Source organism: Oncorhynchus mykiss, chromosome 7 (assembly GCF_013265735.2).
Source record: "Oncorhynchus mykiss isolate Arlee chromosome 7, USDA_OmykA_1.1, whole genome shotgun sequence".
NCBI lineage: Eukaryota > Metazoa > Chordata > Actinopteri > Salmoniformes > Salmonidae > Oncorhynchus > Oncorhynchus mykiss.
In genome coordinates, this window is record NC_048571.1 from 33,495,107 (window position 1) to 33,514,450 (window position 19,344).

General features: G+C 41.4%; 1 protein-coding gene and 1 non-coding gene across 7 annotated transcripts in view; one reads left to right on the forward strand and one right to left on the reverse strand.

Annotated features, from left to right (window-relative positions):
• The first annotated feature begins 4,313 nt into the window (after positions 1-4,313).
• Positions 4,314-19,344, forward strand: part of LOC110527673 (matrilin-4) — a 63,038-nt gene continuing 48,007 nt past the window's right edge. For 4 of the 6 annotated variants that reach the window (XM_021609104.2, XM_021609107.2, XM_021609109.2 and 1 more), the window contains exons 1-6: positions 4,314-4,581; positions 10,964-11,105; positions 11,325-11,527; positions 11,851-12,241; positions 12,661-12,783; positions 13,252-13,374. In XM_021609104.2, the coding sequence (XP_021464779.1) occupies positions 11,033-11,105; positions 11,325-11,527; positions 11,851-12,241; positions 12,661-12,783; positions 13,252-13,374 (913 nt within the window). In that variant the 5' untranslated portion in view covers positions 4,314-4,581; positions 10,964-11,032. The remainder of the gene's footprint in view (positions 4,582-10,963; positions 11,106-11,324; positions 11,528-11,850; positions 12,242-12,660; positions 12,784-13,251; positions 13,375-19,344) is intronic. The other 2 variants (XM_021609106.2, XM_021609105.2) reach the window with 2 other exon arrangements.
• LOC118965409 lies at positions 6,101-6,155 on the reverse strand. The gene has a single exon (XR_005052735.1). It is a non-coding gene; the product is annotated as a U7 small nuclear RNA (small nuclear RNA).

The window sequence follows — 19,344 nt, forward strand, 5'->3', positions numbered from 1 at the left end:
GAGCTTGGCTTTACGGAAGAGTGGCCAGAAAAAAGCCATTGCTTAAAGAAAAATAAGCAAACACGTTTGGTGTTCGCCAAAAGGCATGTGGGAGACACCCCAAACATATGGAAGAAGGTACTCTGGTCAGATGAGACTAAAATTGAGCTTTTTGGCCATCAAGAAAAACGCTATGTCTGGCGCAAACCCAACATCTCTCATCACCCCGAGAACCTCATCCCCACAATGAAGAATGGTGGTGCAGCATCCTGCGGTGGGGATGTTTTTCGTTGGCAGGGACTGGGAAACTGGTCAGAATTTAAGGCATGATGGATGGCGCTAAATTCAGGGAAATTCTTGAGGGAAACCTGTTTCAGTCTTCCAGAGATTTGAGACTAGGACCGAGGTTCACCTTCCAGCAAGACAATGACCCTAAGCATACTGCTAAAGCAACACTCGAGTGGTTTTAGGGGAAACATTTAAATGTCTTGGAATGGCCTAGTCAAAGACCAGAGATCAATCCAATTGAGAATCTGTGGTATGATTTAAAGACTGCTGTACACCAGTGGAACCCATTCAACTTGAAGGAGCTGTAGCAGTTTTTCCTTGGAGAATGGGAAAAAATCCCAGTGGCTAGATGTGCCAAGCTTATAGAGACATACCCCAAGAGACTTGCAGCTGTAATTGCTGCTGCAAAAGGTGGCTCTACAAAGTATTGCCTTGGGGGAAAGTTTAGAGCGATGGATTAGTAACCGAAAGGTTGCAAGATTGAATCCCCGAGCTGACAAGGTAAAAATCTGTCATTCTGCCCCTGAACAAGGCAGTTGACCCACTGTTCCTAGGCCGTCATTGAAAATAAGAATTTGTTCTTTAACTGACATGCCTAATTAAATAACGGGAAAATAAAAACAAGTAAAATAAAATAAAATAGTTATGCACGCTCAAGTTTCATTCTTATTTCTTGTTTGTTTCACAATAAAACATATTTTGCATCTTCAAAGTGTGTGGTGTAAATCAAATAATACAGGCAACAAAATAGGAAAAATGCCAAGGGTGAATACTTTCGCAAGCCACTGACATGTACAAATTACCTAGACTAAACTGTACCCCCAGTATATAGCCTCGTTATTGTTATTTTGTGTTACATGGTCCTTTTTTAACGTTTATTTGGTACATATTTTCTTAACCAACAATGCAGTTCAAGAAAGAGTTAAGGATTTGTAAATAAGCATTTCACAGTATTGTATTCAGCGCATGTGACAAATAAAGTTTGATTTGAGGTAAGCTTGCATGCATGATATCATACAGGCTATGTTTTATTGAGATAGTAAAAAAGCTTATTTAACTGACTTTTAAGGATGATTAATAGCCAGAATAGTGGTGTTGCACTGTGAAGCTTATTGTTCCATTGGAGCTGCAGTTTTTGTCTAATGAGTAGGCTTGGATTGTGATTAATTCATACTATAGTTCATTAACTATCACACCCGTGGTGTATACAGTGCATTTGGAAAGTATTCAGACCCCTTGACTTTTTCCACATTTTGTTACGTACAGATTTTTTTTTTAATCCTCATCAATCTACATACAGTACCCCATAATGACAAAGTGAAAACAGATTTTTTTTTACATTTTTGCTAATGTATAAAAATAAAAAAATACCTTACATAACTAACAGTCTATGTGCTATGTGACTCGAAATTTAGCTCACGTGCATCCAGTTACCATTGGTCAACCTTGAGAGGTTTCTACAACTTGATTGGAGTCCACCTGTGGTAAATTCAATTGATTGGACATGATTTGGAATGTCACAGCATAAACCAAGCTATGAGGTCGAAGGAATTGTCTGTATAGCTCTGAGACAGGATTGTGTCGAGGCACAGATCTGGGGAAGGCTAGCAACACATTTCTGCAGCGTTGAAGGGGCCCAAGAACACAGTGGACTCCATCATTCTTAAATGGAAGAAGTTTGGTACAACCAAGACTTTTCCTAGAGCTGGCTGCCCAGCCAAACTGAGCAATCGGGGGAGAAGGGCCTTGGTCAGGGAGGTGACCAACAACCTGATGGTCACTCTGACAGAGCTCTAGAGTTCTTCTGTGGAGATGGGAGAACCTTCCAGAAGGACAACCATCTTTTCAGCACTCCACCAATTAGGCCTTTATGGTAGAGTGGCCAGACGAAAGCCACTCAACAATAAAAGGCACATGACAGCCCGCTTTGAATTTGCCAATAGGCACCTAAAGGACAAGATTCTATGGTCTGATGAAACCAAGATTGAAGTTTCTGGTCTGAATGCCAAGCGTCACGTCTCGAGGTAACACCATCCGTACGGTGAAGCATGGTGGTGGCAGTATCATGCTGTGGGATAGTTTTCAGCGACCGGGACTACGAGACCAGTCAGGGTTGAGGAAAAGATGAAAAGAGCAAAGTAAAGAGAGATTCTTGATGAAAACCTGCTCCAGAGCACTCAGAACCTCAGCCTGAGATGTGGGTTCACCTTCCAACAGGACAAGGACTCTAAGCACACAGCCAAGACAACACAGGAGTGGCTTCGGGACAAGTGTCTGAATATCCTTTAGTGGCCCAGCCAGAGCCCGGAATTGAACCTGATCGAACATTTCTGGAGAGACCTGAAAATAGCTGTGCAGCGACACTCCCCATACAACCTGACAGACCTTGAGAGAAGAAAAGGGAGAAACTTCCCAAATACAGGTGTGCCAAGCTTGTAGCGTCATACCCAAGAAGACTCGAGGCTGTAATCGCTGCCAAAGGCGCTTCAACAAAGCACTGAGTAAAGGGTCAGAATAAGCCAAGGGCGATTTATCTATTTGACAAGCATTTTGTACAATAGAAATAAAGTACTTCCTTGTTTATCATGCATACCAGACACTTTGAATGTTGGTGTAGCCTACTGACTTATTTTATTTGTTTCCTATTTATGTTATCCAAAAGTGTCTGGTATGGTCATTTCTTATGAACATTGGGGGTAAAATAACCCTGGACTGTCCATATTTGAAATGTGTAACTAAATCAAACCCTTATCAACTCAGTAGGTCTATATGTGCGTGCTGAATGCAGTCACCCTAACCGCTAGACCACCCCAGACCACTGTTGAACTACATTTTGAGTTCATTCATAACCTTAGGATACACTAGAAACTTGTTTGTCATAGATTAGTGGAGACCTATATCCATCTTGTCTTGATTGTATTTTATTTCACCTTTTATTTAACTTGTCAGTTAAGAACAAATTCTTATTTACAATGACGGCCTGCACCCACCAAACCTGGACGACGCTGGACCAATTGTGCACCGCCCTATGGGACTCCCAATCACGGCCGGTTGTGATTCAGCCTTGATGCATCAGGAAAATTCTCTATGGCAAAATAGTGATCGAGTTAAGATCCAACATCTGTATCAGTATCGACACATGCCTCAACAACCCACTTAGCAATCGTTCTCTCTGCGTAGTGTTTTGGGGAACACCGTTGTGTTGGAAAGATGCATCGCTAAAACACTCAGAAGCCCAAGTTCCATTGCTAACATGAAACCGGGCACAGTATAATAAAATTGGGGTTTAAACGCACAGGACAACAACTGTCCATCACTGGCAAATCCCTAGGCCAAACACATTATATAGCAAAACAATAAAAACATCCAAGCTTACTGTATGTACAGTAGTTTTCCCACTGACTTTATGTACCAGTTCAGTTTTATATGCTAGTCTCGTTTCTGTAGACATAGTGATGTATGTTAAAATGTCTCATTGAATTGTCTCACAATAACTTCACTCTTACAACTATTTTCCCCTTATATAGACTTTAAGAGGTGAGTGGGGCTCTATGCTCAGAGAATGTTTTGTCCAGATCCCTAAGCTCTTATTTGACCCTGGGTTCACAGTTGACTTGAGCTGTCTGCCTAAACACCAGGGTGCCAGGAGTTTAAATTAGACTTTCTCCTAGAGGTCACGGCATCAGGAGCACAGACCTACTGGTTCTTCACACCATGCATGGCTACATAAGGCATGAAGTAAACAAAATGCACTCCAACAGTTACGAAACTAGGCCAACATTACTGTTAATGTTGTCATTGGTAAGTCATTGTTACAGTATTAGCATTGGTCATTTGGAAAAGCACAGTGGGTAGCCTAGAGTTAAATAGTTTTATTAAACTTTATTTAGTCATCTCAATAAGTTTGAATTTATTGTATTCCACACAAAAGGCGCAAGATCATCCCAGTCCTGGCATGTGTCCCTCCTGTGCCTTCCCAGCGGTTCCTATTTCAAAGGGGGGTGGGGTCTACACTTGCACTGTCATTGCCTGTATTTTAATACCTGCATGAGCCTCCACTCCTTCATTCCATGACAGAATACCAGTTGAGACGAGGCAAAAACCTCACAGGAACACTCATTCCTCCCAGCTTGGTGACTTGAATCTTGGATACCTTTGCTTTTACTTGGACTTTTTGTGAGTCACAACAGGCATTTTGTGTGTTTTAAAAAGTTGCATTTACAACAGTAGCTTACCTGTTCCATTCCAACGGCCAAGGTTCGTCCTACCCAGCATCATTCCCAGGAGAGTGAGTGAATCCCCGGGTGGGTACAGGTGAGTAGGGTCCATGGAATTCTGCAGATGCTGAAAATGTAATGGAGAGAGCATGTTTTTTTTCCAGTATTCAATGACTGCATATCTATAGACCAGTGTCAGTGTGTTTTGTTTTGCTACTCTATAAGCCAATACATATTTTGGTCAAACAGGCAACATGACCCAGTAAGGAAATGTCTGTCTGACCCTTCATTAGCGGCACTATGGGATTGTCATTTCTGATGTTACCATCATAGGGTATAATAAGAGTTGCCAATATGATGTCTATCCCTGAGGTGTAGCTAATTTATATACACCTATACTGCTCAGTCATATCAAAGCTATGTATGCACTACTGTGCAGTCACGGTAGTCTACACTTGAAGATAAAAAATGCTTTGTAGTAAAACTATTACAAATATTTACAACTAATGTTGTTAGTATTAGTGTTAGGCAAATACATTACTGTAGTAGAAATTGCAGCATCAGTTGCTGGTAGCCTATCGGTTTGTGCTGGACTAGATAATGATTATCTTTAAAGAGTTCATTGGGATAGGATGGAATTAATCAAATCTATATTTGCCAATCTGTGCTTATTAGGCTAATGGTTTGATGAAATACTATTATTAAATTGCAGTTTAAAAAGTATACGTTAAACAAAACTTGGCTTACACTATCATTTAGTACAATTCATTATTTAGAAACTATCATCAAACAGGATAATATCCAACAAACCCACATCTCCCAGTGAAATTGTGTATAATGAGAATTGCGGTTAGTTTAAAAAACAAAAAGTGATTCTATACAACCTGGTTATCAATGCAACATTATCTATTGTAGAGTGAGTATGTTGAGGGTGCTAACTGCCGGTATGTGTGGGTGCACAGTGACTGCCTGGAGAAGAAGAGGCAGGAGAAACTGCTAACAGTAGCAAAGTCCACATCTGCTTCCAATCGAGAAGGAACAAGAAGCTGCTGTGTCTTAATCTGAATATGTACTCAAGCTGTCATTCAACTCCCTTCCAGCCACAGAGCCAGCCACAACTGTCTATTCTCTTCACTCACTATGAATGTGTAGCTCACTCTCCCTTCCTCCCTCTCTCCCCTTCCTCTCCCACCTCTTTCTCCCCTCTTGTAGAATTTACTTAATTAACTTGGTGGAACTTGATGTGCACCAGATTCATTCATGTAGAAATTAATTGACCAAATTTTGTCTTGTCTTTTGGGGGAGGTAGAACTCATTAGAATAATACCAAGCATATTTCGCAACCGTACCTTAACAACTGCTGGCTTAGGAACTGGCAGAGAAGCTCATCTGTGAGAAAGAATCCCCACAGGAAAAATAGTTGTATTACTATATTTATATACTATACTATTCACTGGTGTTTTTGCACAAAAACATTACAATGAACACTGTGGTATTTACTGTTGTGTTTTTGCTGATATGACTGTAGTATTTACTGTAGTGTTTTTGCAGACATTAGTGTAGCATACTGAAGTCTGTTTATTTATTTATTTTATTATCCTTTTTTATGATATTTTTGGGGCTTTCTCCTTGAAGAAACCTACCAGACAAATACTAAAATTGCAAATTTTCCATAACCTGTAAGTAGGTAGGACTGGGGAATGAATGGCTAGGTTCAGTTATTCTGCTCTTTTCTTTAACCTGTAGGGAACAAAATATATAGTCACAAATATGAGGGAGGGAAAGGGCATATGCAAATTGTATAGTATTCTACAGTATACTACAACATTCTATAGTTAGCACTACACAATCAAGGGATAATACAATGTGTAGTATAGTATTCTACAGTATATTTAAAAAATCTATAGTAAGCACTACATGATTGAGGGACACTACAGTGTGTAGTATAGTATTCTACAGTATGCTACAAAATTCTATAGTAAGCTCTACACACGATCGAGGGATAGAAAAGTGTGTAATATAGTATTCTACAGTATACTACAAAATTCTATAGTACGTACTACACATGATCGAGAGATACTAAAGAGTATAGCATACTACAGTTTACTACTATAGAATGCTATAGTAAGCACCATAGTATTTTTTTGTAAACAGTAGTATTTTGTTATGTGGGGCAGATGGGAGCATAAAGCTCCCTACTGAAATCTTCACTATACCATCCATTGTTAATGTCATGATCTTGGAAATGAGCAGACCAAGGCGCAGCATGAGAATAGTTCCACATATTTGTTTAAGTGAAACTAACAAAACAAAATAACAAAACTTACAAAGACCGTGAGGATGTAGTGCCCAAACACTACGTCTACCAGCTGCCTCTAATTGGGAAACACACAAACCACCAACCTAGAAATCTATAAACTAGATAACCCCCCCCCAGTCACGCTCTGACCTAAACACCATAGAGAACCGAGGGCTGTCTATGGTCAGGGCGTGACAGTTAACTGGAAATAAATCTTTTGAATGTAAAGAAGTGTTTCATTTAGTAGCTAGGACGAACACAACTCAAAGAGCTAGAACTGACACAATTAATTCATTTGGGAGGTACTTGAGTTTAAACATGATTACCTGAAAACATTTTGTCAATCTGGCATAGTAATTCATAGTTATTATTTCTCAATTCAATAGGTGACTCTGGGATGATGTCCTTCTAGGCAGAGTTGCAAAGAAAAAGCCATCTCTCAGACTGACCGATAAAAATAAAAGATTAAGATGGGACACAGACACTGGACAGAGGAACTCATCCTGAATGCCAGCATCCCGGAGTCGCCTCTTCATTGTTGACGTTGAGACTGGTATTATGCGGGTACTATTTCATGAAGCTGCCAGTTGAGGACTTGTGAAGTATCTGCTTCTCAAACTAGACACTCTAATGTACTTGTCCTTTTGCTCAGTTGTAATGTACTTGTCTTCTTGGGCCTTCCACTCCTCTTTCTATTCTGGTTAGAGTCAGTTTGCACTGTTGTGTTGTACCAGATCTTCAGTTTCTTGGCAATTTCTCAGAACAAGAATAGACTGACGAGTTTCAGAAGAAAGTTCTTTGTTTCTGGCCATTTTGAGCCTGTAATCGAAACCACAAATGCTGATGTTCCAGATACTCAACTAGTCTAAAGAAGGCAAGTTTTATTGCTTCTTTAATTAGCACAACAGTTTTCAGCTGTGCTAACATAATTGCAAAAGTGTTTTCTAATGATCAATTAGCCTTTTAAAATGATAAACTTGGATTATCTAACACAACATGCCATTGGGGCGAACACAGGAGTGACGGTTGCTGATAATGGGCCTCTGTACGCCTATGTAGATATTCCATAAAAAATCTGCCGTTTCCAGCTACAATAGTCATTTACAACATTAACAATGTCTAGACTGTATTTCTGTTCAATTTTCTGTTATTTTATTAAATAAGGCAAAACAATCTGCTTTTTTTTTCAAAAACAAAGGCATTTCTAAGTGACCCCAAACCTTTGAATGGTAGTGTATATATATCTTTTTTTTAAATGGGAATCACATTCTTCTCAATAGGCCATAATGGATTTTGGCCCAATAGGCCTGGCATATTGCCACGTTCAAGGAGCTTTCCGTTTTGATTGGCTTATTTTGCCTAAAATCTTTAGGACTACCTATATAAAAAAAACTGCATCTCTGCCCAGCCTGGCAAGAGTGACCAAAGGGATGTTAAGCATCCCCAGTGGCTCTGCAAATGTGGATGATATTCTCCGCTGCTGGCCTGCTCTCCTGCTCTCCAGTCACCATAGCATGAGCCTGAAGCCACAGACTGGCCAAACTCGTGTTTTAAAAATAAATTCAAAGGCACTAATAAGTAATGTTTTGTTTAATTTGTATTCAATTCTAAGTATGTCACAGCCTATATGTGCAATTTCTAGACTATAGTGATTTAATACAAAGAAATGTTTAAATGCTGAGCACTTTCCAACAGGATTTCCAACAGCAGAACTCCGCTCACATACTCTGGTAGTGGGGCACACTGAAGCTTCTTTGTACCTGCACACAGACAAATGCACAGGGTTACGGCATGAGGCTTCTAAAACACACGTCTAGAGTTACAGTGCCTTGCGAAAGTATTCGGCCCCCTTGAACTTTGCGACCTTTTGCCACATTTCAGGCTTCAAACATAAAGATATAAAACTGTATTTTTTAGTGAATGATCAACAACAAGTGGGACACAATCATGAAGTGGAACGACATTTATTGGATATTTCAAACTTTTTTAACAAATCAAAAACTGAAAAATTGGGCGTGCAAAGTTATTCAGCCCCTTTAGTTTCAGTGCAGCAAACTCTCTCCAGAAGTTCAGTGAGGATCTCTGAATGATCCAATGTTGACCTAAATGACTAATGATGATAAATACAATCCCCCTGTGTGTAATCAAGTCTCCGTATATATGCACCTGCACTGTGATAGTCTCAGAGGTCCGTCAAAGCGCAGAGAGCATCATGAAGAACAAGGAACACACCAGGCAGGTCCGAGATACTGTTGTGAAGAAGTTTAAAGCCGGATTTGGATACAAAAAGATTTCCCAAGCTTTAAACATCCCAAGGAGCACGGTGCAAGAGATAATATTGAAATGGAAGGAGTATCAGACCACTGCAAATCTACCAAGACCTGGCCGTCCCTCTAAACTTTCTGCTCATACAAGGAGAAGACTGATCAGAGATGCAGCCAAGAGGCCCATGATCACTCTGGATGAACTGCAGAGATCTACAGCTGATTTGGGAGACTCTGTCCATAGGACAACAATCAGTCGCATATTGCACAAATCTGGCCTTTATGGAAGAGTGGCAAGAAGAAAGCCATTTCTTAAAGATATCCATAAAAAGTGTTGTTTAAAGTTTGCCACAAGCCACCTGGGAGACACACCAAACATGTGGAAGAAGGTGCTCTGGTCAGATGAAACCAAAATTGAACTTTTTGGCAACAATGCAAAACGTTATGTTTGGCGTAAAAGCAACACAGCTCATCACCCTGAACACACCATCCCCACTGTCAAACATGGTGGTGGCAGCATCATGGTTTGGGACTGCTTTTCTTCAGCAGGGACAGGGAAGATGGTTAAAATTGATGGGAAGATGGATGGAGCCAAATACAGGACCATTCTGGAAGAAAACCTGATGGAGTCTGCAAAAGACCTGAGACTGGGACGGAGATTTGTCTACCAACAAGACAATGATCCAAAACATAAAGCAAAATCTACAATGGAATGGTTCAAAAATAAACATATCCAGGTGTTAGAATGGCCAAGTCAAAGTCCAGACCTGAATCCAATCGAGAATCTGTGGAAAGAACTGAAAACTGCTGTTCACAAATGCTCTCCATCCAACCTCACTGAGCTCGAGCTGTTTTGCAAGGAGGAATGGGAAAAAATTTCAGTCTCTCGATGTGCAAAACTGATAGAGACCCCAAGCGACTTACAGCTGTAATCGCAGCAAAAGGTGGCGCTACAAAGTATTAACTTAAGGGGGCTGAATAATTTTGCACGCCCAATTTTTCAGTTTTTGATTTGTTAAAAAAGTTTGAAATATCCAATAAATGTCGTTCCACTTCATGATTGTGTCCCACTTGTTGATTCTTCACAAAAAAATACAGTTTTATATCTTTATGTTTGAAGCCTGAAATGTGGCAAAAGGTCGCAAAGTTCAAGGGGGCCGAATACTTTTGCAAGGCACTGTATTTCTGCACTGAGTCTGGGAGGAGAACAAGTGAGACTGATCAAGACCACAATGCATAAGGCTTTCTCTGAGCAGGATCTGGGCTCTTTGCGAGGTCCTGATCTATCTTTGTCATCACACTTAGTTCTGTCTGTATCCCTCTTTTCTTCTTTCCATCGCTCTCTTGTTATCTATGAAATTAGTCTGTGGGATTTCACATATGTTTTCATATCAGAGGGATTCATGGCTCATGTCAATTGGCATCGGTTTAATGGTTCACTAAAACTTTGCTGCCAAGTAGGCATAGCACACTCCACAGTTGTTTTTTAATGTGGTATCTTCCTACTCCCTCTGAGGAAGTTGCTTCCATTGGGCATTCACAAATTGATAAAAATGAGGCTAATGAATGACAACAAGCACTTTTTCAAGGTACAGCTATCTAAGTGATAACGATAAACCTCACCAGAATCCCTCTCTCAGGACCCAAGAAAATAAGTGCTTTTTGTCATGTCCATTTCGTATAAACATGTCCCAGACATGGCTCTTTTCCAGTGATTACTCTTGTGCTGCGTTTGAACCCCTTGCATGTGGTGATTTGAAGGTGCAGCTGTCTGTTAGGATAGGACTGACTCCTGTATACCTCCGCCATCTTTGTGGTGTCAAGAGTGTTTATGGCAGAGCTGGGCAAGAATGTGCTGGTCGTAAAGTACCCATGGATGTCTCTGACATGTTTTGTTCTGTATTCTCTCATTGCAGTGCAGTGTGAAGCCTGCCTAAACCCAGACCAGCTCCGAAAGGTCCAGCTCCCAGCCCAGCACCCTAAACATGAGACAGCTGTGTGTCTGTGTGTCTGTTCTGCTAGTCTTGGCCACCCTGGCTGTGGCTAGGCCAAAAGCAGGTTAGCCTAATCCAACAGTGAAGTAATAAAATTACAATGAATGCATTGCAGTTCAGCACACATTCAATTGCTTCTTACCTCATAATGTTGTGTTAGATTCAATTAGAATGAGATCTGGCTTTGCAAGGAAGTTAATGAAATTCAAACAAAATTACTGTTTACTTGTATGCTTATGCCATAGATAATTTCATATTCATGCAGCTTGTGATGAATTTGCAGCTGATTTTCAACTCAATTCCAATCCAGCACTGGAGCAGAAGTGCAAGTCTGGCCCAGTGGACCTGGTGTTCATTATTGACAGCTCTCGCAGTGTGCGACCCCACGAGTTTGAGACCATGCGCAAATTCATGATCGACATCATCCACACACTGGACGTGGGATCGAACGCTACCCGGGTGGGCCTGGTACAGTACTCCAGCCAGGTCCACAACCTCTTTTCTAATTCTCAATTTATCTGTGTTTTTACACCTTAGTGAAGGACTACGCTTGGAGAGGGAAGATAGTTCTTGGCATGTATTTCTTATCTTGTCTTCCATTTCCAATCGTAGTTATTGTAACTCCACAAAGTCTAGAGAACTATCACTAAAGGCTAAAAGCTTTTGCGATGCACATGTTTTTTTTCCTGTTTTTTTTCCAAAGTTTTTTTCACTGTTAAAGACTCAGTTGTACCTAAATATAGATAGTTAGACATGCAAACCTGCAGTTGAAGAGGTGACTGATGCTTTGTATGCTTCTATGACTCTAGGTTCAGAACGAATTCTCTCTCAAGACCCACGCAAAGCTGCAGGGCATGGTGAAAGGCATCAATGAGATCATCCCCTTGGCACAGGGCACCATGACGGGCCTGGCCATCAAGTACGTCATGAACCATGCCTTCACGGCAGCTGAGGGTGACAGACCCAAGGTGCCCAATGTAGCTGTCATTGTAACGGACGGACGGCCCCAGGACCGTGTGGCGGAAGTGGCGGCCGAGGCTCGGGACAAGGGCATCGAGATCTACACAGTAGGTGTGGCCCGGGCGGATATGACCTCACTGCGCGCCATGGCATCGCCACCCTTCGAGGATCATGTCTTCCTGGTGGAGTCCTTTGACCTGATCCACCAGTTTGGCCTGCAGTTCCAGGACAAGCTCTGCGGTGGGTTGGGTTGATATGTAATATTATTGAATTATCATCAAACGTGTGTACAGCAATATGCGCGTTGTAAGCAATTATCAAGATACCACTCAGTTTCAATCATATTGAGAAAAGCACACTTTACAGTTGCTGAAGTGTCAAGGTCATCAGTGTTCACAAAGGTATGTATTCGTACCTGAGACTTTTAAAGCTTGTAAAACGTTTATCTGTTAATTTGTCCTCATAAACTCAACAAATGTTCAGCTCACGCTATAAGTTACATCCTTGGCAGCACAATATCAAGCATTTAATTCTAATTCTAGCTTTTGGGAACTTGATCATCTTCCAAAACAGTATGAGCAAATCCTTGATATTTCCTAATGTCAATGATATGAGAGTGATTGAAGATAGATTTCTTTGCTCACCTGCGGGGGTTCCAGGGATGGATCTATGCCTGGAGTCTGACCATGGCTGCGAGCACCTCTGTGAGAGTTCCCCTGGCTCTTTCCACTGCCTGTGTCGGCCAGGGTACACTCTCAACAAGGATTCCAAGACCTGCACAGGTAGGCTGTCCATTGGGTTAGACATGAGACAACTTAATACTTTTTTTAAATGAATGAACGAATTATAATGTCAGTCAAGTGCATGCATAACTGTAGTGTATTCATTTTCATCATTTGAATTTAATTTCATCACTTGAATTTAACAGTAACTGGGCCTGGTTCTTGTATATGCCAATGGGAAATTTGTAAGAAAGTTTTAATTGTGAGCATGTAGCCATGTATCTATTCAATACGCATTGTGGAAGTTCAGCTTTACAGCGTCATTGAAATTTAAAGGCAATGTTCTAGCTTAAGCGGGGACTGAATTCACGGTAAGCGCTGCATATGTCATCTCAAATGGAAATTATCTTCACATTTCTATCACAGAATCTGTAACGATTCAGATTGAATAGAGCCCTAGGTCAAGTTAGGATTCAGCAGTTACTGATTTACCATCAACCATGATTTTTGTCTCTTTGTATGATACAGCCATAGATCTGTGTGCTGAGGGGAAGCATGACTGTGAGCAGAGCTGTATCCCCTCCCCTGGAGCCTTCACCTGCGGCTGCAACATTGGCTACACCCTCAACAACGACAAGAAGACCTGCACAAGTTAGTGAGGCCATCATAGCATAATCCATCCAAACCCATAGACCAGTGGTCACCAACCTTTTCTGAGTCAAGAACAGTTTCTGAGTCAAATTGCAAGCAGGGATCTACCGCTCAGATTTTTTTTAAACATTACTTAAAAGCCTATGAAACATTAACCAATTAAAAACAGTTATGTAGCAATGAGGTTTGTGCAGTAGGCAATAGGCCGAATACATTATCACTGCATATTGGCTATGCTTGAATTACCCTGCCAATGTTCTTCTCAGACCATTTAGAAATTATTTTCATTTTTTTTTAGGTATATACCTAAATCACATGTTTAATTACTTCTGAGGCACAGCTGAGTGAGCATAATAATTAATTTATAGGAACACATTGCTATACTCATTTATTGCAGCTGCAGCGCTGGTTTTAGCCAGAATGTAATTATTTATTTTTAGATTTTTTATTATTATTACTTGTTCATTTTTTTCTCACAAAGTAGTGCACTGGGCTATTAATTGTCCTGTATTAGCAGACCGATATAACGTCTGCAGTACGGGCAAAAGTATTTTCCCAGCATTGTGAAACACTGAATTTGGCCTTGCTGCTATTAGCCCATAGAAACACTTTGAATAACAGCTTCTTACATAAATAAACAGACAGTCCCCCCAAAAGTCTAAATGAAGTTTATTCTGAAGTGTCATGAAACCTTTTTTTGTATGTATTTAACCTATTATTTTAGGCTCTAAACTATCTCCATATATATGCTTATGTTTATTTTTTAAACTGGTACCCGGCTACCTTCAGACTAGTTATGTGAGGCTTGTGGGCGTCCTAGAGCAAAACAACCAACATGTACGTGTTCGTGAGAGACTCACCTTTCCACCCTATTAGTGTGTAACCCAAACAGTTCGGACGCTACAAAGGCTTTCGTGAGAAGACTGATTTTCGGGATGTCTCGTGGTCTGACAAACACTGCTCTAGCTCTGACACCTTTCACCACAGTTGCGGATGCAGTGGAATGAGATGCAGCCCATGCAAAATATCAGATACTGTATCTCTAGCTAAAACTGACAGATTTTTATGGGAATTTTTTATGATGCTAATTAGATTTCCACGGGGACATCGACTCTAGGGAATTTTAAACATTAACTTACTCATAAAAACAGCTGTATTCGTTGTGTCTTTCTATACTCAACTTCATTCGATGCTTCTTTTTACAGTCTATGGCTCAAGGAAACTGTGCAGACACAGTGATCTGAGTTTTCTGATTGGCCAGCGGTAGGCCTATAAGTCCACTTGATTTGCTCTCAGGGCCTGCCGGGTAGGCGGAGTTCTACTTTCAGACACATGAAATGGTTCAAAATGGGAACACTTTTTGTTTTCACTGTCTATGGCTCGAGGAAACTGTGCAGACACAGTGATCTGAGCTATCTGATTGGCCAGCAGTAGGCCTATAGGTGCACTTGATTTGCTCTCTGGGCCTGCCGGGTAGTCGGAGTTCTACCATCAGACACAGACGGTCTTATGTAGAAAAAATGTAAATATGTTTTCGAAATTGGATAAAATGGTTTACCATACACTACAGTTGAGGAACAACGGGAAAGTGATTTTGCTTTGAATACTTGTAAGCTTACTTTTGAGAAAATGGACTTTGAATGTTTTGGTACTACTACTGGAGAACCCTCCTTTGTCTACACTCATCCTGCATCGTTCACACCCTCTTAAGCTTTAGCCCCACCAATCTCTTTAAATCAAATCAAAACTAATTTTATTTGTCACATGTGCCAAATACAACTGCTGTTGTGACCTTACAGTGAAATGCTTACTTACAAGCCCTTAACCAAAAGTAAAAACCTTTTTTTTAAATATATAGAACATATATAGAATTTTTTATTTTTATTAAGGAGTAACAATAAAATAATTGTAGCGAGACTATATAAAGGGGGTACCGGTACTGAGTCAATGTGCTGGGGCACCGGTTAATCAAGGTAATTTAGGTAATATGTACTTGAAGGTAGATGTAAAGTGACTATGCATGGATAGTAAACAGAGAGTAGCAGCAGCGTAAAAATGGGGGTGGTCCGGGAAGCCATTTTATTAGCTGTTCGGCAGTCTTATGGCTTGGGGGTAGAAGCTTTTAAGAAACCTTTTGGACCTAGACTTGGCACTCCGGTACCTCTTGCCATGCGGTAGCAGAGAGAACAGTCTATGACTAGGGTGGCTGGAATCTTCGGAAATTGTTTGGTATAGAGGTCCTGGATGGCAGGAAGTTTGGCCCCAGTGATGTACTGGGTCACAAGCACTATCATCTGTAGTGCTTTGCAGTCGGTGGCAGAGTAGGTGCAATACCAGGCGGTGATGGAACGAGTCAGGATGCTCTTGATGTTGCAGATGTAGAACTTTTTGAGGATCTGAGGATTGTTGTGGGAATACCTAATCAAATGGAAGAGAGGCTTCAGATTCTTTCAAACAACACTTTATTATGAGATTTGTACAAATGGAAAATCAACTACCCACTCAGCAGTGATAATTGAAAAGATCAACGAACAGTGCCGGTTCAATGCTTTTATAGAGAAAATACATACAACCCCTTTCTGTATACGTGGCAGTCAGCAGATAGTGTCTAAAAGGTCATTCGTTGTCTGTCTAAACTTAAGATAGCACAAGTTTGATAGCCCGAGGGCTCAACCGTTTAACTGCATTCACAACAACAAACACTATATTGTACTCCATTCTGCAAGGTTCCATACATGTGACTTTCTGTAGATAGTAAACCCATGGGATTTCACATGCTGCGGTTGCACCCAAATGTCTCATGACTAAGTCACACCAATCCAAGTTTGAATCAGGTTAGAAAAAACACTAGCATATAACAAGAGACTATTCTTTAAGCAGTAAAACACAGGATAGCATTGTGACTAAATATGTAATTTTCCATGACAGGACCCATGCCAAATCTTTTCAGTCTTCTGAGGGGGAATAGGCATTGTCGTACCCTCTTCACGACTGTCTTGGTGTGTTTGGACCATGATAGTTTGTTGGTGATGTGGACACCAAGGAACTTGAAGCTATTAACCTGCTCCACCACAGCCCTGTCGATGAGAATGGGGGCGGGCTCGGTCCTCCTTTTCCTGTAGTCCACAATCATCTATTTTGTCTTGATCACATTGAGGGAGAGTATGTTATCCTGGCACCACACTGCCAGGTCTATGACCTCCTCCCTATAGGCTGTCTCATCGATGTCGGTGATCGGGTCTACCACTGTTGTGTCATCGGCAAACTTAATGATGGTGTTGGAGTCGTGCTTGGCCATACAGTCATGAACAGGGAGTACAGGAGGGGATTGAGCACAAACATCTGAGGGGCCCCAGTGTTGAGGATCAGCGTGGCAGACGTGTTGTTACCTAACCTTACCACCTGGGGTCGGTCCGTCAGGAAGTCCAGGATCCAGTTGTAGAGGGAGGTGTTTAGTCCGAGGGTCCTTAGCTTAGTCATGAGCTTTGAGGGCTTTATGGTGTTGAACGCTGAGCTGTAATGAATAGTATTAGTATTCTTGCGTAGGTGTTCCTTTTGTCCAGATGGGAAAGTGTAGTGTGGAGTGCAATAGAGATTGCATCATCTGTGGATCTTTTGGGGCGGTATGTAAATTAGAGTGGGTCTAGGGTTTCTGGGATAATGGTGTTGATGTGAACCATCCTGTCATAGCACTACATGGCTTGAAACATGTTGGTATTACAGACTCAGTCAGGGACAGGTTGAAAATGTCAATGAAGACACTTGCCAGTTGGTCAGTACATGTCCTGGTAATCCATCTGGCCCTACAGCGTTGTGAATGTTTACCTGTTTAAAGGTCTTACTCACATCGGCTACGGAGAGAGTGATCACACAGTCGTCCGAAACAGTTGATGCTCTCATGCATGCTTCAGTGTTGTTTGGCTCTATAAGTTATTTAGCTCATCTGGTAGGCTCGTGTCACTGGGCAGTTCCCTTTGTGTTTCCTTTGTGTTCCCTCTGTGCTTCCCTTTGTAGTCTGTAATAGTTTGCAGGCCCTGCCACATCCAACGAGCTTCACAGCTGGTGTAGTACTATTTAATCTTAGTCCTGTGTTGAAGCTTTACCTGTTCGATTGTTCGTCAGAGGGCATAGCAGGATTTCTTATAAGCGTTCGGGTTATAGTCCCGCTTCTTGAAAGCAGCAGCTCTGCCCTTTAGTTCAGTGCTGATGTTGCCTGTCATCCATGGCTTCTGGTTGGGTATGTACTTCTTGTCACTGTGGGAATGACGTCATCAATGCATTTATTGATGAAGCCAGTGACTGATGTGGTGTATTCCTCAATGCCATCGGAAGAATCCCGGAACATATTCCAGTCTGTGCTAGCAAAACAGTCCTGTAGTTTAGCATCTGTGTCATCTAACCCCTTCCTTTTGAGCAAGTCACTGGTACTTCCTGCTTTAGTTTTTGCTTGTAAGCAGGAATCAGGAGGATAGAGTTATGGTCAGATTTTCCAAATGGAGTGTGAGGGAGAGCTTGTTCTGCGTCTCTGTGTGTGGAGTAAAGGTGGTCTAGAGTTGTTGTTTATTCTCTGGTTGCACATTTAACATGCTGGTAGAAATTAGGTAAAATGGATTTAAGTTTCCCTGCATTAACATCCCTGGCCACAAGGAGCTCCGCCTCTGGATGAGCATTTTTTTGTTTGCTTAAGGCTCATTTACAGCTCATTTAGTGACAGCATCGGTTTGTGGTGGTAAATAGACAACTCCGAAAAATATAGATGAAAACTCTTTAAGTAAATAGTGTGGTATACAGCTTATCATTCCACTGATCCCGAGGGGCTCAGCGGTCTAAGGCACTGCATCTCAGTGCTAGAGGTGTCACAACAGACACTGGTTCGATTCCAGGCTGCGTCACAACCGGCCGTGATTGGGAGTCCCACAGGGTGGCGCACTATTGGCCCAGCATCATCCGGGTTAGGGTTTGGCCGTCATTGTAAATAAGAATTTGTTCTTCACTGACTTGCCTAGTTAAATAAATAAAATAAAAAAATATAAATGAGATACTCTACCTCAGACGAGCAAAACCTTAAGACTTCCTTAATATTAGATTTTGTTCAGCTGTTCTATTATGCTGATGGACCAAACACTCTACCAGCTGTATGTTAACCATGTCGGCTTCAGCCACAACTTTGTGAAACTTAAGATATTACAGTTTTTAATGTCCCATTGGTTGGATTGTCTTGATCGGAGCTCATCCATTTAGTTATCAATTGATTGCACGTTGGCTAATAGGACTGATGGTAGAGGGAGATTACTCACTCGCCGTCAGATCCTTACAAGGCACCCCAACCTATGTCCCCAATATCTTGGTCTCTTCTTCATGCAAATGGCAGGGATTTGGGCCTTGTCCATCGTCTGAAGTAAATCCTTCACGTCTGACTCGTACTAGACAAATATTTTTTATTTAACGAGGTGAGTAATCGCTGTCCACAAGCTCTTTCGGTCATAAGAGACGGTGGCAAAAACATTGTGTACAAAATAAGTTACAAATAACGTCCCCTTCAGCAAGGGTAGATGCAGGCGTTCTGTACTAACAACAACAGTCAAGCACCCAAATGACCTTGCTAGCTACTTTCAAACAAAAATGAGGGAACAGCTCACTGAACATAACTCGCACTAGCAGAGCTGGTTAGGCTGATATGTTATCCAGAGTGTTGGTGAGTGCAACTGTGCTGTCAGATTGCCCGCCAATGAGTAGGGTTGATCCGAACACTGGCAGTCAAGCACCCAAGCCAACTGGCTAACATTGGCTAGCTTGCTAGCTACTTCCAGACACAAATGAGAGAACACCCCACTCTGACCATTTTAATCGCCCTAGCAGAGCTGGTTAGGTAGTTTTCATGTTATCTAGAACGTTGATGACTGTAACTGTGCTGCTGGCAACAATGTAATTACGATTTTTGGCCAACATTTACTGACACCGGCCATATTC